Source organism: Schistocerca gregaria, chromosome 1 (assembly GCF_023897955.1).
Source record: "Schistocerca gregaria isolate iqSchGreg1 chromosome 1, iqSchGreg1.2, whole genome shotgun sequence".
NCBI lineage: Eukaryota > Metazoa > Arthropoda > Insecta > Orthoptera > Acrididae > Schistocerca > Schistocerca gregaria.
In genome coordinates this window covers 859,551,414-859,579,073 of record NC_064920.1, presented here as the reverse complement: position 1 = coordinate 859,579,073, position 27,660 = coordinate 859,551,414, and the positions used below count along the sequence as shown (strand labels likewise).

Sequence of the window (27,660 nt, the reverse complement as noted above, 5' to 3'; positions counted from 1 at the left end):
AAAAGGGAGAGAAGGAAACATAGTAGGGGAATATGGATTGGGACTAAGAGATGAAAGAGGAAGCCGCCTAGTAGAATTTTGCACAGAGCACAACTTCATCATAGCTAACACTTGGTTTAAGAATCATGAAAGAAGGTTGTATACGTGGAAGAACCCTGGAGATACTAAAAGGTATCAGATAGATTATATAATGGTAAGACAGAGATTTAGGAACCAGGTTTTAAGTTGTAAGACATTTCCAGGGGCAGATATGGACTCTGATCACAATCTATTGGTTATGACCTGTAGATTAAAACTGAAGAAACTGCAAAAATGTGGGAAATTAAGGAGATGGGACCTGGATAAACTGAAAGAACCAGAGGTTGTACAGAGTTTCAAGGAGAGCATAAGGGAACAATTGACAGGAATAGGGGAAAGAAATACAGTAGAAGAAGAATGGGTAGCTCTGAGGGATGAAGTAGTTAAGGCAGCAGAGGATCAAGTAGGTAAAAAGACGAGGGCTAGTAGAAATCCTTGGGTAACAGAAGAAATAATGGATTTGATTGATGAAAGGAGAAAATATAAAAATGCAGTAAATGAAGCAGGCAAAAAGGAATACAAACGTCTCAAAAATGAGATCGACAGGAAGTGCAAAATGGCTAAGCAGGGATGGCTAGAGGACAAATGTAAGGATTTAGAAGCTTATCTCACTAGGGGTAAGATAGATACTGCCTACAGGAAAATTAAAGAGACCTTTGAAGAGAAGAGAACCACGTGTATAAATATCAAGAGCTCAGATGGCAACCCAGTTCTAAGCAAAGAAGGGAAGGCAGAAAGGTGGAAGGAGTATATAGAAGGTTTATACAAGGGTGATGTACTTGAGGACAATATTATGGAAATGGAAGAGGATGTAGATGAAGACGAAATGGGAGTTACGATACTGCGTGAAGAGTTTGACAGAGCACTGAAAGACCCGAGTCGAAACAAGGCCCCCGGAGTAGACAACATTCCATCAGAACTATTGACGGCCTTGGGAGAGCCAGTCATGACAAAACTCTACCAGCTGGTGAGCAAGATGTATGAGACAGGCGAAATACCCTCAGACTTCAAGAAGAATATAATAATTCCAATCCCAAAGAAAGCAGGTGCTGACAGATGTGAAAATTACCGAACTATCAGTTTAATAAGTCACAGCTGCAAAATACTAACGCGAATTCTTTACAGACGAATGGAAAAACTGGTAGATGCGGACCTCGGGGAGGATCAGTTTGGATTCCGTCGAAATGTTGGAACACGTGAGGCAATACTGACCTTACGACTTATCTTAGAAGAAAGATTAAGAAAAGGCAAACCTACTTTTCTAGCATTTGTAGACTTAGAGAAAGCTTTTGACAATGTTGACTGGAATACTCTTTTTCAAATTCTAAAGGTGGCAGGGGTAAAATACAGGGAGCGAAAGGCTATTTACAATTTGTACAGAAACCAGATGGCAGTCATAAGAGTCGAGGGACATGAAAGGGAAGCAGTGGTTGGGAAAGGAGTGAGACAGGGTTGTAGCCTCTCCCCGATGTTATTCAATCTGTATATTGAGCAAGCAGTAAAGGAAACAAAAGAAAAATTTGGAGTAGGTATTAAAATTCATGGAGAAGAAATAAAAACTTTAAGGTTCGCCAATGACATTGTAATTCTGTCAGAGACAGCAAAGGACTTGGAAGAGCAGTTGAACAGAATGGACAGTGTCTTGAAAGGAGGATATAAGGTGAACATCAACAAAAGCAAAACGAGGAAAATGGAATGTAGCCAAATTAACTCGGGTGATGCTGAGGGAATTAGATCAGGAAATGAGACACTTAAAGTAGTAAAGGAGTTTTGCTATTTGGGGAGCAAAATAACTGATGATGGTCGAAGTAGAGATGATATAAAACGTAGCCTGGCAATGGCAAGGAAAGCGTTTCTGAAGAAGAGAAATTTGTTAATATTGAGTATAGATTTAAGGGTCAGGAAGTCGTTACTGAAAGTATTTGTATGGAGTGTAGCCATGTATGGAAGTGAAACATGGACGATAACTAGTTTGGACAAGAATAGAATAGAAGCTTTCGAAATGTGGTGCTACAGAAGAATGCTGAAGATGAGATGGGTAGATCACATAACTAATGAGGAAGTATTGAATAGAATTGGGGAGAAGAGGAGTTTGTGGCAAAACTTGACTAGAAGAAGGGATTGGTTTGTAGGACATGTTCTGAGGCATCAAGGGATCACAAATTTAGCATTGGAGGGCAGTGTGGAGGGTAAAAATCGTAGAGGGAGACCGAGAGATGAGTACACTAAGCAGATTCAGAAGGATGTAGGTTGTAGTAGGTACTGGGAGATGAAGCAGCTTGCACAGGATAGAGTAGCATGGAGAGCTGCATCAAACCAGTCTCAGGACTGAAGACAACAACAACAACAACTATAAAACCACAGCAAAAAAAACTTATTCCCTAGGCAGGCTCCAACTCTTGCCTGCTATGCACCAGCAGACCAGCAAATTTTGTATTTATATTTTTCTGTTTTCTCTGCAGTTTAATTCTTAAATTCTGTGCTTGTTTTTCTATTTAGGAGGTGTAATCTCACATTTTTGTAACTGTAAAAGTGTAGATCCATGCTGTCTGTAGCACAGTTGGCAATTCTTTTGAATAACATCCTGACATGTCACCATTGAAGGCTAACTCCTACTGAGCTATGTAGCTCAGTAGGAGTTAGCCTTCAATGGTGACATGTCAGAATGTTAGCAAGTTGCATATTTATGTTTTCCTCTGTGCTTCTACAATTTAATTCTTAAGTTAATCATACTAGGATGGATAGGCTGTGTGCTTGCTGGGTGCAGACACAAGAGCAGCTGGGCGCAGTTTGTGAACAGCTGAATTCACTTCTACCTATGGTCAGCCGTCTTTACACTGCTGCCTCGGAGTGTGGCAGTGGCATAGAAACTGGCACAATGCACGTGACACCTCAGGTGATGCTTATTCCACCCATGGACTCTGCTGCTGTAGCACCTGCTAATGTACTTGACATGGTGGATCCACCCTCACCACAGGGTGAGTGGCACATGGTAGTGCTTTTGTGTGGCTTGAGGCGGAAGGCCAATATGGAGTAAGGCCTTGCCTATTTGCCCTGTGAGTGGACAGGTGGCCTCTTCTTCAACAACATCTGATCTGGCACACAGGAAGAGGGGAAATGTGGAGGAGGTCTTGCCTGCAGCTATCAAGTATGTCACCTCAAAGTTGTGGCTCATGTCGCCACCAATGATGCTGTTCCTCTCTTGGGTTCTGAGGCCTTCCTCAGTTCATACAAGCAGCTGGTGAAATGGTGAAGGCTGCTGGACTCATGCACAGGGTGCAAACAGAACTCGCAATTTGCACCACTGTTTCCAGAGTTTGATTTGGAGTTGAATGGATGGTCTCGACCAAAGGCTTCGTCGACTCTGCAATGGTCTTGGCTACAGATTTTCAGACTGTATTATCAAGCAGAAAATTGTAGCACTCCCCTCGATAGGTTGGGGGTGCGCCGCACAATGGAAACAGCTACGTGTATAGCAAAGCACTTCTGGAGTGTACATCGCTTTTTTTAGGCTAGGAGGTAGTTTGAGGTACTCTAAGATTGACATTCACCAGTCCACACACAGATCGTGAAACCAGATCGCATCCAGAGTAAATATCAGTGAACAGTCAAAATACTCATAACAAAGTTTTTGAGTTGTCTCTAGGAAATCTGTTGTGCTTAAATTATTCATGGTACCGAAAGGTGGCTGAAACCTGAAGCAGAAAGCTCTGAAACATTTTGAGTGTCATGGGCTGTATATCAGAAAGACAGATTAGCATAGGAAGCGGATTGTTCACTGCAGTCGACAAAAACATTCTCTCTACTGTGGTTGAAATTGAATGTGACTGTGAAACTATCTGAAGGTGTATAACAGGTCTAGGTGAAATCGAGCTAATTGTTTGATATTTTTATTGCCACCCGATTCCACCTTTACAGTTTTAGGGCCATTCAAAAAAAATTTTGTACTCAGTAGTGTGGGAACAGCTTGATCATGAAATATTAGTTGGAGGCTACTTTAACCTACCAAGTCAAAACTGGGACATCTATGTATTCAATGTAAGAGGCTTGGACAGGCAGTTTTGTGAAATACTTTTGAACATGTTGGCCAAAAACTGCCTTCAACAGATAGTTAGACAACCCGCACGCAATAGAAATATTTTAGTCATTCTACCCACAAACAGGCTTAACCTTATTCATGATGTCAGTATAGTGACGGGGACTAGTGATCATTATATCATAGTGACGCTATTTGCTATACTTGATAAATCATTCAATAAGACTAGGAGAATATTTTTGCTGGAAAGAGCAGATAAGCAGTTGTTAACATCCCACTTAAGACAATGAATGGACATTATTTAGTGCTAGTATGATGGACATAAAGGAATCCTGAACAAAGTTTAAATGGATTGGATAGATGGTGCTATGGAGAAGTATGTGCTGAGTAAGTCGATTACAGATGGAAAACACCTATTGTGGTTTAATAATCAAATTCAGAAAATGCTAAAGGAGCAAAGACTTGCAGTCTCAGTTCAGAAGAGGACATGAAAATGATGATAGGCAAAAGTTAGTAGACAGCCATATATCTGTAAAAAGATCTATGCGCAAAGCACACAACTACCACGACCATACCTTAGCAAAATATCTTACCGAGAACCTGAGAAAATTCTGGTCCAACGTAAAATCACTATGTGGGTCAAAGGCTTCTACCCGTTACTCATTCACAAGTCTACATCTATCTACATCTACATGATTACTCTCCTTTTCACAATAAAGTGCCCGGCAGAGGGTTCAGTGAACCAACTTCAAACTGCCTCTCTACTGTTCCGCTCTTGAACAGTGTGCATGAAAAACAAGCACTTATATTTTTCTGTGCGAGCCCTGATTTCTCTTATTTTATCACAATGATCATTTATCAATATGTAGGAGGGTGCCAATTGGATGTTTTCACAATTGGAGGAGAAAACTGGTGATTGAAATTTCAGGAGAAGACCTGTCGCAACGAAAAACACCTTTGTTTTAACAATTGCCACTCCAATTCATGTATCATGTCTGTGGCACTACCTCCCCTATTTCGTATTAATACAAAATGAGCTGCCCTTCTTTGAACTTCTCGATTTCAGCCATCAGTTCCACCTGATGCGGATCCCACACCACACAGAATACTCCAGAACAGAGTGGACAAGTGTGGTGTAAGAAGTCTCTTTAGTAAACGTGTTGCACCTTCTAAGTATTCTGCCAATGAATCAGTGTCTTTGGTTTGCTCTACCCACAACATTTTCTATGTGATCATTCCAATTTAGGTTATTTGTAATTGTAATCCCTAAGTATTTAGTTGAATTTACAGCCTTCAGACTTGTGTGACTTATTGCGTAATCAAAATTTAGCGGTTTTCTTTTAGTACTCATGAGAATAACTTCACACTTTTCTTTATTCAGCATCAATTGCCACTTTTCGCACCATACAGATATCCTACCTAAATCATTTTGCAATTCGTTTTGGTCATCTGATGACTTTACAAGACGGTAAATGACAGCATCATCTGCACACAATCTACGACTCAGATTGTCTCCTGTTGTTGTGGTCTTCAGTCCTGAGACTGGTTTGATGCACCTCTCCATGCTACTCTATCCTGTGCAAGCTTCTTCATCTCCCAGTACCTACTGCAGCCTACATCCTTCTGAATCTGCTTAGTGTATTCATCTCTTGGTCTCCCTCTACGATTTTTACCCTCCACGCTGTCCTCCAATACTAACTTGGTGATCCCTCGATGTCTCAGAGCATGTCCTACCAACCGATCCCTTCTAGTCAAGTTGTGCCACAAGCTTCTCTTCTCCCCAATTCTATTCGATACCTCCTCATTAGTTATGTGATCTACCCATCCAATCTTCAGCATTCTTTTGTAGCACCACATTTCGAAAGCTTCTATTCTCTTCTTGTACAAACTATTTATCGTCCATGTTTCACTTCCATACATGGCTACACTCCATACAAATACTTTCAGAAATGACTTCCTGACACTTAAATCTCTACTCGATGTTAACAATTTTTTCTTCTTCAGGAACGCTTTCCTTGCCATTGCCAGGCTACATTTTATATCCTCTCTACTTCGACCATCGTCAGTTATTTTGCTCCCCAAATAGCAAAACTCCTTTACCCCTATGTCATTAATATAGATCAGGAACAATAGAGTGACTATTACACTTCCTTGGGGAGTGCTGGATATTACTTCTGTTTTACTCAATGACTTTCTGTCTATTGCTACAAACAGTAAACTTTCTGGCAGGAAATCACAAATCCAGTCGCACAATAGTGTGGCAATAGCAGATAGCAAAAGGAAAGCTGAAGTTTAAAATTTAGCATTTAAAAAATTGTTCATACTGGTTCATTCAAACATACTGTCATTTGAACATCGCACAGACTCCTGTAAGGACGACCTACTAATAGCTTCTATGGTGTATAGAAGAAACTGAAAGAGTTGAAAATAAATAAGTCATAGTGTCAGTATGGAATCCTCATTCAGCTTTACAAAGAGTACTCTGCGGCACTGGCCCCTTGCTTAATTGCAAAATTCTTGCCCAGTGCAAAGACTCACATTATTGGAAAAAAGTGCAAACGACTTTATGTAAGAAATGTAAAAGAAAGGACCTGCAAAATTGTGGTCCAATATCCTTGTCACGGGTTTGCTGCAGAATACCTGAAAATATTCCGAGTTTGAATACAGTAAATTCTGTTGAGACAGACAAGCTTTTGTCCACATATCAGCACACATTTAGAAAGCATTGTTTGTGCGAAACTCGGCTTGTCATTTACATGATGTAGTTTGAACCACAGATGAAGAGCAACAGGCATATTCCATATTCCTAGATTCCTGAAAAGGGTTTGCCCCAGTGCCCCACTGCACACTATTAACAAAGGTATGAGCATACAGAGTAGATTCCCAGATATGTTAGTAGCTGAAAGACTTCTTAAGTAAGAAACCAGTATGTTGTCCTACATGGCAAATGTTCGAGAAAGACAAGGATACCATAAGGAATGCTCCAGAGAAATGTGATACGCCTACAACTATTTCAATATACATAAATTATATGACGGAGTGTGAAAGCACCAGTCTGCGACTGTTTGCTGATGATGCTGTGGTGTACGGGAAGGTGTCATTGTTGAGTGACTGTGGGAGGCTTCAAGATGACTTAGACAAAATTCCTAGTTGGTGTGATGAGTGGCAGCTAGCTCTAAATGTAGAAAAATGTAATTTAATGCAGGTGAGTCGGAAAAACAATCCCATAACATTCGAATACAGCATTAGTAATGTGCTGCTTGACACAATCAGGTTGACTAAATATCAAAGCATAACGTCACAGAGCTATATGTAATGGAATGAACATGTGCAAAATGCAGTGGGGAAGGCAAATGGTTGATTTCAGTTTAATGGGAGAATTTTTGGAAATTGTCAGTCATCTGTAAGGGAGGCAGCATTTAGGACACTAGAGCAACTCATTCTTGACTACTGTGAGTGTTTTGGATCCACAAGGTCAGATTAAAGGACGAATTTAAACAATTTGGAGGTGGGCTGCTATATTTGAGACCAGTAGGTCCAATGAACATCCAAATATTATGAAGATGCTGTGGGAACTCAAATGTGAATCTCTGGAGGGAAGGCGACATTCTTCTCAGGAAACACTGTTGAGAAAATTTAGAGATCTGGTATTTGAAGCTGAATGCAACACAATTCTGCTGCCACCAATGTACATTTCACATAAGGGCCACAAAGATAAAATAAGACAGATTAGGCCTCATACTGAGGCAAATAGACAGTTGTTTCTCCATCACTATGTTTGCAAGAGGAACAGGAAAGAGAATGACTAGTAGTGGTATAAGGTACCCTCAACCATGCACCATACTATGGTTTGAGGAATATGTATGCTGATGTAGGGCAGCAGACTTTACATCACTGCCCATGTCATTTGGTAATGAAACCTTCTGCCTACTGTATGCTATGTCACTTAGACCCCTTCTTAAGACGCCACTAATTCAATGTGTCTCATGCAATGAGTATTTCCTACAGAATTGTAATGTTGGCTTCAGCTAACAGCAGCGGCAAAACATGGGGAATGATATATGTCTGGAAAGAATATCATTTTATTCAATACAAAAACCTTTCTGTACTCCTACTATAATTGTTTTGTCTCAACCATATTATCTCATTATTCTAAATAGGTTGAAGTTGGGGGAGGGGGCAGACACACTTATGTAAAAACAACAGCATGAAAATATAAATTCCACATATATGCAGAAAATAAAATGCTAATGAAAGACAAAACAAGCAATTTCTGTAGCACGTAAATAGCTAAGGAGTTACTACAGAAATGAATACACCTATTAAAAAACAGTACTTGCATTACAGTAGGTGCTCAATGTGGTTGACACTAATTCTTACACACACTTCAGCAATTCTTCATAAAGAATCAGTAACTTATGTGAACACACCTGGCTCCCCTTGGATTTTTGTCACATAGCACGCACACTCCTGTAATGGGGGCATGTTACTGATACTTGTGGAATACATAAACCCCTTAAATGTTCCCACAGCTAAAAGACTGAAGAATTATGGTCAACTGACAGTGAGTCCATGCTACTTGACTTCCCTGACCAATCTGCCAGCATTTTATTATTATTATTATTATTATTATTATTATTTATGCTGCCAAGTGTGTACATTTCTCATAAGCTGCCCAGTGAAGCTAATTACTGTTAGTTTTTATTGGTGAGGACAGAAGGGTGCTGAGGGCTGAGATGCGAGGAGCACCTCTACCGTATACCTCAAAGTGTGTATGTGCTTATGAGCAATGTATATCAAAAAATGCCTAAGCAAGGTTTGCCATGTAAATATTTTCCCCATGCACACTGTTTGCAATGGTTTACAAAAACTTTAGGAATTATCAGACAGCATGTAGAAAACGGACTGGTGTCTCACCGTGCGTAAATTAGATTCACTGTCTTTCTGCAAGGGTGACACTGTCCAGTAGTGTGGTCCACAGGTCATTATCTGGCATTTAGAATCACTGCCTCTAGATGATTGAATCCCATGTTCAATTCCCAACCAGGTCATAGACTTCCTTCACTGGGGGATTGAATGTGTCATTCTCATCATTTCATTCAACCTTTGCTGACATTCAAGTTGCTGAAGTAGCGTCAAATAGACAGACTTGCATACAACGACCCCACATCGGGTCTCCCGGCCAATAATGCCTTATAATCATTTCATTTCCTTTAGTGTAAGGTAAACTTTTCAGGTTGAAATTGGTGAAGTTTAAGGCACTACAAGTCTGTTACCCACATACTAACTCCAAAGTGACCCAGTGCCTCGCTTCCACATCACTGAGGTATTTGCATCTCTCCATATGTGGTGGTTTATTCTTCTGTGTGTGAATCCCATCTCATACACAAATAACATACCACAAATGGGTTGTGGATCTTCAGGGATCTGTCTGTATCCACTGGCAGAACTGTTTTACAACATGGTCTTGAGACATAAGAGCTTACATGCTTCGTATGTAATGTAAGAAATTAGTTGTTCATGCAGAACTGATGGCACAAGAGCAGATTTAATGCCATTAGCAACTCAGATTCCTCACAAACTTGTTTCGGTATAATTATCTACTAATCACAACACTCACTTCTGGCAGGCAAACCATGTGGAATGTTTCCTGTATTTGTTTCCAGACAAATGTTTATAGAATGTTACTCTAAGAGAGAATTGCTGTCCAGTTTTATCCCCAGGAGGCAGTATACACCTTCACTGTTCTAAAGATGAGACACTATCCTTGCTTTCCTCAGGACAGAAGGAGGAAATATGGAAAGTTAAAAAGAAAAGGCAGGTAACTCAGACCCCAGGATGAGAGGGACCATCTGTAAGGCTACCTACATCCTCACTACACCCAGATCCCTTCATCCTGGTGTCTGAGTAACCTGCCTTTCCTTTTTAACCTGTACCTTTCTATACCTATTTCCTCCCCCAGGAAAGCACAGATAAATTTACTTTTACTGAAGATTCTGTCTAATTTTTATTAGTTTTCTCAATAATATTTTCCTTCAATACATTTCAGATCTTAATTTTATAATTTTGATCAGTATTATCTCCATCAAAAATATATGGGATACTGGTATTTTACACAATACTGATGTAACATTATTTAGTTTTAGGTGAAAATGATGGCTTGTCCAGTTTAATTAAACATGAAAATTAATTATGTAATGCTAGTTGCCTCATGAACCATGATTCTTTAAGACAGTGTAAATACATTTTTCAGTAACAACTCAAGTAAAAAATGATGAAACATGAGAAAATTTCAATACTTGTTTAGAGTGGAGGTACATAAAAACAAGGCATATTACTATTAATGCACAAACTAGTAAGGTTATGCATTGACGTTATGTATACCTGTCACCATACTGTTTTATTTCCCATAATTCCAATTTGTCTTCATCAACCCATTCCTCTGTGACTTGCGGCTCTGTGCTCTGAGGTGACTCTGCTCGTTTGCGCTTCCGTAGTCCGCTTCTAATTGATGTCACTTCTGTAACACAATATTTTACCCTATTGGACATAAAAACAGATGAAATGTCATAAATACCACACAAAATAATTTTATACCAAAATATCTCAAAATGAATGCAGAAACAGTGACACCAAAATCACCCCCAAATCAAATAGCCAGACAGGTAGACGATTACATTTTTCTATACAATACTGCAGAGCTGCTTGTCATAATACTGTTGTATTGATGGTTGTTGATTTTTATCTGCTGATTGTCACTGGGTTATTTTAGATCAACATAAATAGGAAGTCTCCAAGTTGACTCAATGCAGATTTCTGCTCTGCATAAAGAGATGTATAGTTTCTGGTTACGTAGCTGCAAAATGAGTATCTGAAGTTCTTTCCTGTAAGTTCCATTAAAATTGTAAGTAATAAATGTGCACAACAATGGTTGCAGCCCATTTGAAAAAAAAAAAAAAAAAAAAAAACTTCAATGGCCCTTATCCCTCAGGCATAAGCAATGTATTATCAATTTTCTCCACTTCATAGGGATATAGGTTGTTATATCAAATGTTACATTTATTTATTATACAAAATATGCAGTTCGAGAGCCACATTCTCATTATGTGGCTATGAATAAATAATTTATCACAGGGGCTTGCCTTTCAAAGGCAGGGGCTACCCATGAAAGCAGCTATATGATCTATAAACTAAGCTCCAACCACTCTGCTGCTTTCTATGTGGGCACAACTAAAAAGCTGTCTGTCTGCATGAATGGTTACTGACAAACTGTGGCCAACAGACAGCTGGACCACCCAGATGCTGGACATGCTGCTCAATATGATATGCTTCACTTCAATGACTGCTTCACAGCCTGTGCCACCTGTATTCTTCCTAGCTTTTCTGAAGTGTGCAAGTGGGAATTCTCCCAGCAATATACCCTATGTTCTTGTAACACCCTGGCTTCAAACTTCGCTAGCCCGCCGTCCACCTATCTGTCCCAACTGTGGCACTACACAGCCTTCTGTTCCAACTATGCACCTACTAGTCTTTTCTCCCCTTCTCTCCTCCTTTTCTTTCCTGCTCCTCACACCTCCTGACTGTACCTAGCAGCCCCACCCCATCCCCACGAAGTCCATGAACGCTCTCCCAAGCAGCACTACATCCTTCCCCAGCCCTACCCTGCCATCGTTCCCCTTCCCTTCCCGCACAATGCCTCTTCATCCACACCATCCATAGCAGATTGCTGTTCTCGTCAGGCACAGTTGCAGTCTGGCCACTGCGGCCGGAGACAGTCATCATGTGTGTATGAGTTGTACTCGTGTGAATGTGTGTGGGTTTTCTATGTCAGAAGGAGGCCTTTTAGCCAAAAGTTTAAATCTACAGCAATCTTTTCACTGTGACTGTTTCCGTGTCTCCTCTATATGGCAAATAGCATTATATCTTTTTCATAATATTATAGTGTGTACTTTTGTTAGAGCAAGAGCATGTGCTCAAAAGCTAAAATAAATACTGTTCTATTGTATGTCCCTATGTGACATACATCGGTCAACTATAGGTCAGTGGTTGCCTTTCCTTTATTTTATGTACTATTCCATTCAAGAATTTTCACTGTTGTTACGGAGTATGGAAGAGATATCAATGGCACTAACAAAGAGTGCTAGGATACTAAGTAGTGCACACGAAGTAGTGCCTGACAAGGCTATTTCTCTCTACCCTTATTTATTTAAGTTACTTATAGGAAATGCAATACAAATAATTAACAACAGCACCAAAAGTATTGCATCTTATTTGCTTGGCAGATTCTGAAAGGGATTTTACCTGACACCTTGTATATCCACAAACTAAACACAAACAAGACTAAAATAATGGCGATAGATGCAATGAACAGACAATATATGGGCAAACAATAAGATAGGAAATAAAATTCTAACACAAGTAAATGATTTTTGCAGCTTTAGGAGTACAATAACAGATAACAGAAGTATAATTAATATTAAAAGAAGAGTCAAAATGACTTAACAAGCACTTAGAAATGAGAATAATTCATTAACCATTAATTACAACAAACAAGAAAGAAATTCATATGGACTTTTATCTGGAGAATTTTAATCTTTGGTTCAGAAAGGTGGACACTGAGGAAAAGAAGGGAAAGAAGGAAGAAAGATTATAGTGTTTAATTTCCTGTCAAATATGAGGTAATTAGAGATGGAGCAAAAGCTCGGATTATGAAAGGATGGGACCCGTCCTGGCATTTGGCTGGAACGATTTAGTGAAATCATAAAAAATCAAAATCTGAATGGCAGCAGATTTGAACCATTGTCTTCCCAAATATGAGTCTGAGGTGCTAACCCCTGAGCCCTCTTGCTCAGTAACACTGGGAAAACAAGAAAAGAAGAACCACAAAAACTTCCTAGACTGAAGGAAAATCTGATGAACAAATAGCAAAATATGTTAAATCTAATGAACAAATAGCAAAATATGTTAAAGAGAAAAACATTAATATGAGATAGAAAAGAAATTTTAAATTAATTACATGACTAATTCAACATAACAGCTTCATAAAAAAATCTTGGAAAGAAAAATCCTGGGGAGGGGACATCAAGCAGCAGGCCCAGAATGCGCAAGTTACAATGAGTTATTAGGAGTACGAACTACAGTACCTATGACTAAATGGTACAGTTAGCAAGGGACAGTGATGGATGGTTACATTAACAAGGTGTCACCTTTAGTAACTGCTGCTGCTTATGATGATGATGATGATGATGATACAATTATCTACAATGAAGTAAAATCTGAAAAGAGCTGTACAACTTACCATTCACATCTTAATACGATTTTGAAGTGGTGCATAGGTTGGCAACTTTTAATTGTTCAGAAATGTAAAATTGTGCATTTCAGGAAATGAAAAAAGTACCCCATGACCAAATCAATGAATCACCATTTTTATCCATCACCTCATACAAATACCTGGACATAAAAACTTTTGGGATATGAAATGGAATAATTACATAACCTTCCTTGTGGGTATCGATAGATTATAGGTATCAGATAGATTATAGACTGGTAAGACAGAGATTTAGGAACCAGGTTTTAAATTGTAAGACTTTTCCAGGGGCAGATGTGGACTCTGACCACAATCTATTGGTTATGAACTGTAGATTAAAACTGAAGAAACTGCAAAAAGGTGGGAATTTAAGGAGATGGGATCTGGATAAACTGACTAAACCAGAGGTTGTACAGAGTGTCAGGGAGAGCATAAGGGGAACAATTGACAGGAATGGGGGAAAGAAATACGAAGAAGAACAGGTAGCTCTGAGGGATGAAGTAGTGAAGGCAGCAGAGGATCAAGTAGGTAAAAAGACAAGGGCTAGTAGAAATCCTTGGGTAACACAAGGAATATTGAATTTAATTGATGAAAGGAGAAAATATAAAAATGCAGTAAATGAAGCAGGCAAAAGGGAATACAAATGTTTCAAAAATGAGATCGACAGGAAGTGGAAAATGGCTAAGCAGGAATGGCTAGAGGACAAATGTAAGGATGTAGAGGCTTAGCCACTTGTATGAATATCAAGAGCTCAGATGGAAACCCAGTTCTAAGCAAAGAACGGAAAGCAGAAATGTGGAAGGAATATATAGAGGGTCTATACAAGGGCGATGTACTTGAGGACAATATTATGGAAATGGAAGAGGATGTAGATGAAGATGAAATGGGAGATACGATACTGCGTGAAGAGTTTGACAGAGCAGTGAAAGACCTGAGTCGAAACAAGGCCCCCGGAGTAGACAACATTCCATTGGAACTACTAACGGCCTTGGGAGAGCCAGTCTTGACAAAACTCTACCATCTGGTGAGCAAGATGTATGAAACAGGCGAAATACCCTCAGACTTCAAGAACAATGTAGTAATTCCAATCCCAAAGAAAGCAGGTGTTGACAGATGGAAAATTACCGAACTAGCAGTTTAATAAGTCATGGCTGCAAAATACTAACACGAATTCTTTACAGACAAGTGGAAAAACTGGTAGAAGCCGACCTCGGGGAAGATCAGTTTGGATTCCGCAGAAATGTTGGGCAGAAATGTGAGGCAATACTGACCTTACAACTTATCTTAGAAAATAGTATAAGGAAAGGCAAACCTACGTATCTAGCATTTGTAGACTTAGAGAAAGCTTTTGACAATGTTGACTGGAATACGCTCTTTCAAATTCTAAAGGTGGCAGGGGTAAAATACAGGGAGCGAAAGGCTATTTACATTTTGCACAGAAACCAGATGGCAATTATAAGAGTCGAGGGGCATGAAAGGGAAGCAGCGGTTGGGAAGGGAGTGAGACAGGGTTGTAGCCTCTCCCCGATGTTATTCAATGTCTATATTGAGCAAGCAGTAAAGGAAGCAAAAGAAAAATTCGGAGTAGGTATTAAAGTCCATAGAGAAGAAATAAAAACGTTGAGGCTTGCCGATGACATTGTAATTCTGTCAGAGACAGCAAAGGACTTGGAAGAGCAGTTGAACGGAATGGACAGTGTCTTGAAAGGAGGATATAAGATGAACATCAACAAAAGCAAAACGAGGATAATGGAATGTAGTTGAATTAAGTCGGGTGATGCTGAGGGAATTAGATTAGGAAATGAGACACTTAAAGTAGTAAAGGAGTTTTGCTATTTGGGGAGCAAAATAACTGATGATGGTCGAAGTAGAGAGAATATAAAATGTAGACTGACAATGGCAAGGAAAGCATTCCTGAAGAAGAGAAATTTGTTAATATCGAGTATAGATTTAAGTGTCAGGAAGTCGTGTCTGAAAGTATTTGTATGGAGTGTAGCCATGTATGGAAGTGAAACATGGACGATAACTAGTTTGGACAAGAAGAGAATAGAAGCTTTCGAAATGTGGTGCTACAGAAGAATGCTGAAGATTAGATGGGTAGATCTTATAACTAATGATGAGGTATTGAATAGAATTGGGGAGAAGAGGAATTTGTGGCACAACTTGACAAGAAGAAGAGACCAGTTGGTAGGACATGTTCTGAGGCATCAAGGGATCACAAATTTAGCAATGGAGGGCAGCGTCGAGGGTATAAATCGTAGAGGGAGACCAAGAGATAAATACACTAAGTAGATTCAGAAGGATGTAGGTTGCAGTAAGTACTGGGAGATGAAGAAGCTCGCACAGGATAGAGCAGCATGGAGAGCTGCATCAAACCAGTCTTAGGATTGAAGACAACAACTTGTGGGTAAAAAAGGAGCAGACTTATATTAACTGCCACGACACCGGGAAAAAATTCAGTCAGTCTATAAAATATTGCATACAAAACACTCATGGAATTCATCTTATATTGTTACTAAAATATGTGGGGCCCATGAAAAATAGGACAACAGGGAATATTGAACATATTCAAAGATGGGCAATGTGAATGGTCGCTGGTCTGTTGACTCATAATAGAGCATCACAGAAATGATGAAAAACCTGAACTGGCAGACACTTCATGACACATGCCAACTATCCCGTGAAAGAATATTTACGAATTTTTAAGAACCAGTATTAAGGGAAGATTCTAGAAATACACTTCAGCCCCTGTGCATTAATCTCATGGACAATATTACATGAATGACTGTGTGTACAGTGGCATTTAAGCAGCCATACTTCCCGGGCTCAATAATTGATAAGAATGGAAATAATTTCAATATGTGAAACAATGATAAGTACCTCCTGCTGCACTTCATGGCGCTCTACAAAATATGTATGTAGCTGTACATTAAGTAAAAATTAATTATGATAATAATTACGCATTTTACAAACCACACCATGCACACATTTTCCACAGAAATTTCATGATTATGTTCCTATTTCCTAAAATTTTGAGTTGCATTGATGCTTAGTAAAATATTTCCTTATCTTGATACAAAAGCATAACAAATCTGACTTCCCCCACCAGATGAAGTTATTTCTCCCTTTCATCTAAATCAGTAAGCCCCCAAATTCTGTAGAGAATACAACTTCAAAGTGCAAAACAGATTCAAACTTCTGGTTAGTTTTCAAATGTCTTAACAAGTTAAACATTTGATGTCAAGCATATAAGAGTGATAAAAATTTGTTGGAAGCCACTAAGTGTTCTCATTATCAAAGAATGAATGAGAATGTCTGCGTAATTTGCACTCCATTTTGAGCAATAACTAGTTTTCCACAAATTTCCATATTTACGACATCATATCTCTGTTGCAAAATAAAATAATTTTTCAGATTTTTCAGCAGTATGTGTGTCTGCACTGCGGTATACTGTATGCAAAATGTGTTGCAGATAGAGTTAGTAGTAGAGATGTAATAATTTCAAGCATCATGTTTCACACAGCAGTTCTACTACATGAATAGTGAAAATGTGATAATTTTGTGTGGGTGTCAGCAAGAAAATGTTTTGTAAGGGTTTGAGTGTATGTGTAAAGTTTGTTGCACGGAGTGATACAAGATGAATACAATCTGGTTACTTTGGGGTCGTGAGGTACGGTGCTCCAGACATATACAGATTTTCTAAACTGCAATAACTGTCTTGCCGTTTTACACCTTTAACATGACATTAAACCTCTTAATCAGTGGATTATAACAGCATTTTAAATTCTTAAATTCAGTCAATAATTGCATGAAATATGGAAAACAATATTTATTGTTAATCAAAATATCCACGGGTGTACTGCCGGTCTATAGTGTCCAACGGGCTCTGGAAGCCATTATATAGGCAACCTGCAACTGGGGCATGAACCAGGTAAGCCATCTAGTACTATGGATTAACCACTAAAACAGACAAAATGTTATGACCCTCCAGATGTTGCTTTATGCAAGAGTGTTTTCTACAAACGTTGCAGTTCTGTGAAAGAAATGTGTCAAAGAATACAAAACCTTTTAATTTCAAACAATGAAAAATACAGGATGGAATGTAACAATATTATGAGAAGGAAAGCTGCTACTTATGATATAGCAGGGATGCTGAGTCACAGAGAGGCACAACAAAAAGACTCTCACAATTAAAGCTTTCGGCCAGGGGCGGTTGTCAACAGCAGACACAGGCACAGGCACAGGCACAGGCACACACAGACACAGACACAGACACAGACACACACACACACACACACACACACACACACACACACACACAGTGGATTCAGTTGCCTGAGACTGCAGTAGTGAGTGTGAGTTGCATTTGCTTTTGTTTTTAAGTGTGTGTGTGTGTGTGTGTGTGTTGTTGACGAAGGTCCATGGCCAAAAGGTTTAATTGTGAGTCTTTTTGTTGTGCCTTTCTGTTCCTCAGCATCTCCGCTATATGGTGAGTAGCACCTTTCCTCCTTAGAGTACTGAAACCTTTTAATTTGTAATACATGAGTAAGCATGAGATTTCTTTCAATTCAATAATAATTATAATAAACAGATAGTGAGGCTGTATATGATTACCATTTTTTTACTCTATATTTAGTCATCTAATATCTTGTGAGTTACACATTTTGCCTGTTTCCTTCATTCTTATGTATTCCTTTACAAATGCTTTGCAGGGGACTCGAGTTCAATTTCTAGTACTGCCAGGGATTTTTCCTTTTAGGCTTACTGAACGGGCTGCACTCAGCTTCGAGATGTTAACTGCGGAGTTACCTGATAGAGAGGCAGTGGCTCGAAGGCCTACACATCAAAAATGGCCAGAATTGTGGTATGCAGACCCCGGGCCCAACCACACTGTATCAAAAGATGAATGACTGAAGATGATGCAGTGGATGGTCGACAATCGCACGATCTTCAGGGTCTCACTAGGGTGTGTGTGTGTGTGTGTGTGTGTGTGGGGGGGGGGGGGGGGGGGGGGAGGCAGGATTTCTGTTTCTTTTTTCAGGATAAAAAGACCATAATCAAAAGCTGTGAACACAATAATAACTATTCTAGTTCCTGCTACAACAGCAAACAATCTGCATTTCTGGATACCTGGATAAAATGTTGACTACAAAATGAAATCTCTTGATCTTGAACACAGATCTGCAACATGACGACAGAATACACAAACACTCCAAACAGAAGTTAGATGCCCCCTCTCTGAGTTGGTTTAGACTACAAAGGGTCTACAAAAACTATTCTGATTGACTACTTTCCAAAAACATACAGACGGGCAGCTTTTAAATTTATACACAGTGATGAATCTATCTCTGGCTATAGTACTGTACTACCAATGTAACACAAAATCTCTCAATAATTACAGGAAATTGTACTACAAGATGGTAAAAGTTTCTATCTACTTTGATGCCAATAATATCAAGGTAAGTGTCAAGAAGAGCAGAAAGATACTGAGTCAAGGAGTGACCTACATGGAAATTCATACAATAAGAATTTTATTTATGTAAAATGAAGAAAATGAGTATATATATATATATATATATATATATATATATATATATATATATATATATATATATATATAAAACCCACATCCTTTCATTTTTCCCTTTCCCTCTCCTTCCTTCCTTCCTGACGAAGCAACTGCCAGTTGCGAAAGCTCGTAATTCTGTGTGTGTGTTTGTGTGTTTTGTTCATGTGCCTGTCTGCCGGCGCTTTCCCGCTTGGTAAGTCTTGGAATCTTTGTTTTTAATATATATCATTGCTCATTTTCTTTTTATTTATATAGAGGGAAACATTCCACGTGGGAAAAATATATCTGAAAACAAAGATGATGTGACTTACCAAACGAAAGTGTCTGTGTTTGTGCGGATGGATATGTGTGCGTGTGTGAGTGTATACCTGTCCTTTTTTCCCCCTAAGGTAAGTCTTTCCGCTCCCGGGATTGGAATGACTCATTACCCTCGCCCTTAAAACCCACATCCTTCCGTCTTTCCCTCTTCCCTGATGAAGCAACCATTGGTTGTGAAAGCTTGAATTTTGTGTGTATGTTTGAGTTTGTTTGTGTGTCTATCAACATGCCAGCACTTTCGTTTAAACAAAGATTTCAAGACTTACCAAGCGGGAAAGTGCCGGTAGACAGGCACAATAAAATAACACACAAACACACACACAAAATTACGAGCTTTCGCAACCGGCAGTTGCTTCATCAGGAAAGAGAGAAGGAGAAGGAAAGATGAAGGGATGTGGGTTTTAAGGGAGAGGGTAAGGAGCCATTCCAATCCCGGGAGCGGAAAGACTTACCTTAGGGGGAAAAAAGGATAGGTATATACTCGCGCGCACACACACACACACACACACACACACACACACACACACACACACACACACATATCCATCTATACATATACAGACACAAGCAGACATATTTAAAGGCAAAGAGTTTGGGCAGATATGTCAGTCGAGGCGGAAGTGCAGAGGCAAAGATGATGTTGAATGACAGGTGAGGTATGAGTGGCGGCAACTTGAAATTAGCGGAGATTGAGGCCTGGTGGATAACGACAAGAGAGGATATACTGAAGGGCAAGTTCCCATCTCCGGAGTTCTGACAGGTTGGTGTTAGTGGGAAGTATCCAGATAACCCAGGCGGTGTAACACTGTGCCAAGATGTGCTGGCCATGCACCAAGGCATGTTTAGCCACAGGGTGATCCCCATTGCCAACAAACACTGTCTGCCTGTGTCCATTCATGCGAATGGACAGTTTGTTGCTGGTCATTCCCACATAGAAAGCGTCACAATGAAGGCAGGTCAGTTGGTAGATCACGTGGGTGCTTTCCCACGTGCCTCTGCCTTTGATTGTGTACACCTTCCGGGTTACAAGACTGGAGTAGGTGGTGGTGGGAGGGTGCATAGGACAGGTTTTACACCGGGGGTGGTTACAGGGGTAGGAGCCAGAGGGTAGGTAAGGTGGTTTGGGGATTTCATAGGGATGAACCAAGAGGTTACGAAGGTCACCCTAAGGTAAGACTATCCGCTCACGGGATTGGAATGGCTCCTTACCCTCTCCCTTAAAACCCACATCCTTTCATCTTTCCTTCTCCTTCCCTCTTTCCTGACGAAGCAACTGCCGGTTGCGAAAGCTCGTAATTTTGTGTGTTATTTTATTGTGCCTGTCTACTGGCACTTTCCCACTTGGTAAGTCTTGAAATCTTTGTTTTTAATATATTTTTCCCGAAGTACAGAGGCAAAGATATTGTTGAAAGACAGGTGAGGTATGAGCGGCGGCAACTTGAAATTAGCGGAGGTTGAGGCCTGGCGGGTAACGAGAAGAGAGGATATACTGAAGGGCAAGTTCCCATCTCCGGAGTTCTGACAGGTCGGTGTTAGTGGGAAGTATCAGATGACCCGAACGGTGTAACACTGTGCCAAGATGTGCTAGCCGTGCACCAAGGCATGTTTATCCACAGGGTGATCCTCACTACCAACAAACACTGTCTGCCTGTGTTCATTCATGATGGACAGTTTGCTGCTGGTCATTCCCACATAGAAAGCTTCACAGTGTAGGCAGGTCAGTTGGTAAATCACGTGAGTGCTTTCACATGTGGCTCTGCCTTTGATCGTGTACACTTTCTGGGTTACAGGACTGGAGTAGGTGGTGGTGGGAGGGTGCATGGGACAGGTTTTACATCGGGGGCAGTTACAAGGGTAGGAGCCAGAGGGTAGGGAAGGTGGTTTGGGGATTTCATAGGGATGATCTAAGAGGTTACGAAGGTTAGGTGGACGGCGGAAGACACTCTTGGTAGAGTGGGGAGGATTTAATGAAGGATGGATCTCATTTCAGGGCAGGATTTGAGGAAGTAGTATCCCTGCTGGAAAGCCACATTCAGAGTCTGAACCAGTCCCGAAAGTATCCTGTCACAAGTGGGGCACTTTTGTGGTTCTTCTGTGGGAGGTTATGGGTTTGAGGGGATGAGGAAGTGGCTCTGGTTATTTGCTTCTGTACCAGGTCAGGAGGGTAGTTGCGGGATGCGAAAGCTGTTTTCAGATTGTTGGTGTGATGGTTCAGGGATTCCGGTCTGGAGCAGATTTGTTTGCCACGAAGACCTAAGCTGTAGGAAGGGACCGTTTGATGTGGAATGGGTGGTAGCTGCCATAATGGAGGTACTGTTGCTGGTTGGTGGGTTTGATGTGGACGGACGTGTGAAGCTGGCCATTGGACAGATGGAGGTCAACGTCAAGGAAAGTGGCATAAGATTTGGCGTAGGACCAGGTGAATCTGATGGAACCAAAGGAGTTGAGGTTGGAGAGGAAATTCTGGAGTTCTTCTTCACTGTGAGTCCAGATCATGAAGATGTCATCAATAAATCTGTACCAAACTTTGGGTTGGCAGGCCTGGGTAACCAAGAAGGCTTCCTCTAAGCGACCCATGAATAGGTTGGCATACGAGGGGGCCATCCTAGTACCCATGGCTGTTCCCTTTAATTCTTGGTATGTCTGGCCTTCAAAAGTGATGCTGTAATAGAATACAAGTACACAAAGATAAGCAGACTGTTAGAAAAAGCTACTTACCTCTCACTGTTTTAGGCAGTTCCAGTGGAATTATAACTTTTCTTCTGAGGTATTGTGTTCTGTCCAAGAACTGCCCAAGGTGCCGATGTTTCAGAATTTCCAGAGACATAATTTCAGTATCTGTCGTTACTTGGTGTTTACCATCACTTGAAGGAGGTTTGACCTAGACATATAAATTATACTAAGCAAGTTAATCTTCTATAATTCTTAGTTGAATATCCTGAAGAGTAATTGAGAGAACGGATGCAGTAAGTTCAATAGAGTTAAGCAGGATTCCTAAATTACCATTTTTATACCCAAGACTATACTGAGATAGATGTTCTCTAATCATCTTCTAAATAGAAGAAAGTTTTTTGAGTACAATTCCTGATAAGAAGCACTGTTGAAGTAGCCATAATTATTGTCTCTATGAGAAAACTGACTTTTCTTTGTACCTGCATGAGATTATTCAATAAGACGAGTAGGTTTTCTTCAAGCTTCTCAAAGAGTACTCTATTAGTCTAGGGAGGTGCTTCGTTAGCCTAAAAACACCTTACAAGTAAACCTTTTGGTCCTGTTCAATGCCATACCAAGTGGTATGTTCACTTTTACTAATATCCCCTTCAAATGAATTTTTTTCCGTGATTAGTACTGCCATCAACAAAAAAGTAATTATCAGGACATCAGTACATCCCAGAACAAAATACAGGGGAACCCCTACATCACCCATCAAGAAACTGTTTGGGGAAAGTGGATATTCATACAGCTGCCAATACTGATTCGTGTGCAAACAGTAAACGCCTGCTACTATAACACTGAAGTGTTTTGCACAACAATGAAATTTTGCACAAATGATGTATGTTATATGTTTTATATTACATATTTTGTAAAATGGAAATGTGTTAGCCCATACTTAACATTTAAATTATGAGCCACCTGCATGCTAAACATATATTATCAGCTTATCACTGTTTGTAAAGTGATTTCATTGTTGTGAAATTACACTTCTGGTTACTCCAGTACTGTTTGCTATCTTACATAATGAATAATCAGCTCCTATCCAAGCAATTGTTCATAATGCCACAGATTCACATAAAACACATTACTGACACTTTTTTACTCACATTGTGAAGATTACCAAAACCAAACACTGCCAACTCTTTACACTTTAATACCTAAGCAAAGGACTGCTTATCACTGATCTGCCTCATAAATATCTCAAGGTGAATTAAACAGCCTTTTTTTCCCTTCTTGTAGTAATATTAAGCAACTGTACTTAGTCCTTAGGACATCTTGACTGACAATAGATTTATTTTGTGTGTGTGTGTGTGTGTGTGTGTGTGTGTGTGTTGACACGCATGCGTGTGTATGCATGTGACAAGGTATCTGTTACAGCCTCATCTTTGAATGTTGCCTCTGAAGTTTTAGTTCCCTGGTGCCTCAAAGGACCATAAACTGATCACAGCATTCACACAATTTTTATCAGAAGATAGGCTATAGTGCAGAATACAACAAAGAACTGAGTCAAAGAATAACTGTACCATGTGGAAACAGCATCATCAAACAAAAATCAAGGACAATTAGTCACCTTTATGTGTTTTCACAGAATTTTGCACTATTTTACCACAATCCACACAGTACTGAACAAAAGAATCATATGTGACAAATGGACTCCATTTCTGGAACTATGGTGCATATAATGTGGAACAGGTTGCTTCCGCCATGCTACTATAACCCTTGCAGAAAGAATGATGATATTAAGTTCAGGAGGACAACAATTATGGAAATAAACATTATATTGCAACAAAGTCTGATTCATATGGAAGTCTAGCTTACTAACAGGGGGGAGCAGTTTCAGTAAGACTGCGCTTCTACAGCTGATGACTTGTGTGGAGTTTGGATGGAAGAAGAATATTCTCTATAGGGATCTGAGAAATCAGTATTACAGTAAATAATTTTAGTTCACATCCAAATCTAAGACACAAACTCAAACAAAAAAATGTTCTGAGGTAGATTGGAAATTTATCTGAAAGGAATGATTGTACAATTTCAGTTTGTAGAAAATTAGTTAGGATATATCACAGAATGAGAAAGGAGATTTGGAGAATAACATACTTTGGTGAAAACTTTATATACAAAAAGCAGTAGTTCAGTAGCGGAAGGCTTGGGCAAGGGACTGACTGTCCCTGATCGAAGATACCTTTCACCTGAATTAATTTAAAAGCCGTACAGAAAATTAGGATGGTGCAAAAGATGATAATTACAGTAACATTCACCCAAATATTCTGTGGTTCACTGACATGGTGACAGGAAGTTAGCACATACAGGAAATTGTAACGGAATTCTGGCCAGTACATTATTTAACAGTTTTAAATGCTGAATGTCTTTAACAAATATTAAGCAGCTGGACTTTCAAGCACTACAGACTTTCAGGTAAGATGTCCTAGTGACTAGTTAAAGAATGAAAGAGATCCACAGATTCTTGCAATATCAAGAAACGCGGAAGTTGAAAAATTTCCGTATGAAAATGTATAATGAAACCTACATATTTCAACCACTTACTACACTTACATTCTCTCAATTAAATGATTTCACTTGTGAAATAAAATTGATATTTTCTCTTTTATAACATTAAATCCAATTGCTAGATTAAATTTAAATAATGTTTTGGAAGTGTAATGTTTACAATTCTTATTAAATTAGTTCATTAATAAAATTAACCTGCATATCATCCCACCGCAGACATGCCCACATGATCCTCAACTGGAGAGAAGCAGCTGCCAAAGATCGTAAGTTGACCGTGCGGTAAAGCCAACAAGTTTTAAAGAGTGGCCTGGAGCACGGATACGGCCAAACTTGATGATTAGGCTTAAAAGAAACAAAAACAAAAGTAAGTAACGGCACCTGAGTTGACCATAAGAACACTGTCTTCATTACTGTTTTTATGCCAAAGCAATGAAAGATACACAAAATGTTTTATTCTAGCACTTTAAGAATGTGTGCCACTAATCAATCCCAGTAGGGGGGAAAGACATGAGCATGAGGAGGAGAGGGGGGGGGGGGGGGGGAGGGAGAGAGAGAAAGATATACAAAATGTTTTATTCTAGCACTTTAAGAATTTGCGCCACTGATCAATCCCAGTAGAGGGAAAAGACATTAGGAAGAGGAGAGGGGGGGGGGGGGGGGGGTTGGAGGAGGATAGTGTTATTGTTACAGTTGTTGTTCATACAAACTACATTCTTGTCTCAGTTATAAAATCCATTTGCAGTTAATTGGTAGCTGTAAGGCTGCCATACAAAGGAGAACAACTAATTGTTGGCATTCCTTGGAATAGAGAATTTAACGTTCATATGTTCAGCAGTAGACGTGAAGCCACTTTAAAGGATAGCTTTAAAATGTCTTCTACTTAATATCTGGAATACAGTCCATCCAGACACACATCAATGAAGTCATTCAGAAGTTCATTAATGAAAACATTTATAACCTGAAATGTAATGGGATCAAACAATGGAAAAGTCACGACAGAATAATATAATATCATGAAAAGGATAGCTGCTGCTCACCATATACCAGAGACGCTGAGTCACAGATAGGTGCAAGAAAAAGATTGTCAAAGAAAGCTCTTGGTGAAAGCAGCCTTCATCAGAGTTAGACACCACACACAAGTAAGTGCAACTCACATACATGTGACCACAGTCGCTGGCTGCCAAGGTGGAGATGCTGAATCGCTGGCAGGCACAACAAAAAGACTGTCAAACAAAGCTAGGTTAGGTTGCAAACACGCCTTCAGAACCCGAATTACACACACACACACACACACACACACACACACACACACACACCGACTCTCACTCTCTCTCTCAGAGAGAGAGAGAGAGAGAGAGAGAGAGAGAGAGAGAGAGAGAGAGAGAGAGAGAGAGAGTTTTGTCTAATTCTGATGAAGGCATATTTGGCTAAAAGTTTTGTTTGCCATTCTTTTTGTTGCGCCTATCTGCGACTCACCGTCTCTGCTATATGATGGGTAGCAACTACACTTTTCCTAATGTTATGAAATATGGTGAGACACTTAAAACGACACAAAAACTACTCAAAAGTAGACTGAACTTCCAATGTAAAATACTGCCAGTCACTGAAATAATGATCCCTACACAAATAACCAATACTTAATATTTTAGAATCAAAGAATGACATTGAAAAACTGAACTGTTATGAAAAAGTATATCCTAGTGAATGATAAAAATTGATCAATAAACTAGTAGGACATCAGAGTATAACAAACACAATACAACTTATTTGACATTTAAAACTGGAAAGTGTAACATAAACTAGAAGCATAGATTTACTCTATACATAATTCATGCTCAGATGCCTGGTCCCTAAACGTCACTACAATAAGAGCTGTCTCCTTAGATTTCCCAGTAAAAACATAGTTTTGATATTGTTTCAAAATGTTTGAGTCAGAATGAATTAAAAAAACAGATATATAAAATTGAAACTGTGCCCATCAGAAACAATGCACCAGAAAAAAGAACTGTGAACTGAGTAAATTCTGAATTCAATGGAAGTGGCCTTTTGAGTTGCACACACCACTACTACAAATGTTACTAATAAAATTGAAACACAGTTTCTGTAAATAAACTGTAGCATCATTAGATTTTAGTTTGGGGCTTTAGGCACACACTTACCAAAAGGGAGGAGGGGAAGAAACAAAAGCTTGCACAAGGCAAGGAAATCAGCTGTGTTCTTTTCATAAATGATCTAGGCAATTACCTGAGTTGATTTCGGAAAGCATGGAAAATTCAAATCAAGTTGGCCATGTGATGATTTGAAAGCACTTCTACCACATGTAAGTCAGGATGTTAACCACTATGCCTTCTGACTCTGCACAAATTTATAGCATCCAACAGAGTAAATCTAACTAAGAACAACTGTCACTAGTGCCTGATACAGACAACACAGGAAGTTGCCAAAAATCTGAGCCAAAACTCAAAATCTGATACAGGAAGAAGACTGATAATATTTTGCTCATAATCAATCTGGTTTGTAATTCTGACATTTTAGACTAGTTGATGAAAAAATCTTACACAATTTCTCTGCAAATGAATATGATTTTTGTTATTTGGTTATAGCACCCACAACATATACAACTATATATCCCTTGTAAAAGTATTTTTATAATTGTAACATATAGAAGAGAGAAAAACAAAGAAACTCACTTTTGCTAGATGGTGGTATCCATTTACTGGTAATCGGCCTGAATGCCTTGCCAGCTTTCTTAACTCATGTTGAGGAAGTATTAACATATTTCGACGTTTGCTTCTTGTCTGGAATGTTGAACAAAGTGGATACTTCACAGGTGTACGTTTTTTTCGTTTGTCTGCGGAAGATATTGATATTTTTTTTAAATACACACGACCTTTCGTGGATGAGCTGGAATACACTCTTTGAACAGAATCATCTTCCTCTGTTTTAACTGTCTCCAAAGAGCTAGTACACGTTTCTCCCTTTATGACAGTCCCCGTCGCATCTCCAGCGGCATCAACTTTCATTGTGATTGATGAAAGTTCACTTGCTGATTTTATTTTAGAAGTTAGTATGGAATTAAGTAGCTTTCCACTGCAACAGTTTAAGAATAAAAATGTTAATTTGAGCCTA

At 39.4% G+C, this 27,660-nt stretch overlaps 1 protein-coding gene across 6 annotated transcripts in view; it reads right to left on the bottom strand.

Moving 5' to 3' along the window:
• The window catches only part of LOC126272806 (nucleosome-remodeling factor subunit NURF301), a 282,822-nt gene that overhangs the window by 111,169 nt on the left and 143,993 nt on the right, over window positions 1-27,660 (bottom strand). For all 6 annotated transcript variants that reach the window (XM_049976036.1, XM_049976004.1, XM_049976012.1 and 3 more), the window contains exons 18-21: window positions 27,222-27,621; window positions 24,727-24,873; window positions 22,027-22,189; window positions 10,499-10,634 (exon numbers count right to left, since the gene is read on the bottom strand). In XM_049976036.1, the coding sequence (XP_049831993.1) occupies window positions 10,499-10,634; window positions 22,027-22,189; window positions 24,727-24,873; window positions 27,222-27,621 (846 nt within the window). The remainder of the gene's footprint in view (window positions 1-10,498; window positions 10,635-22,026; window positions 22,190-24,726; window positions 24,874-27,221; window positions 27,622-27,660) is intronic.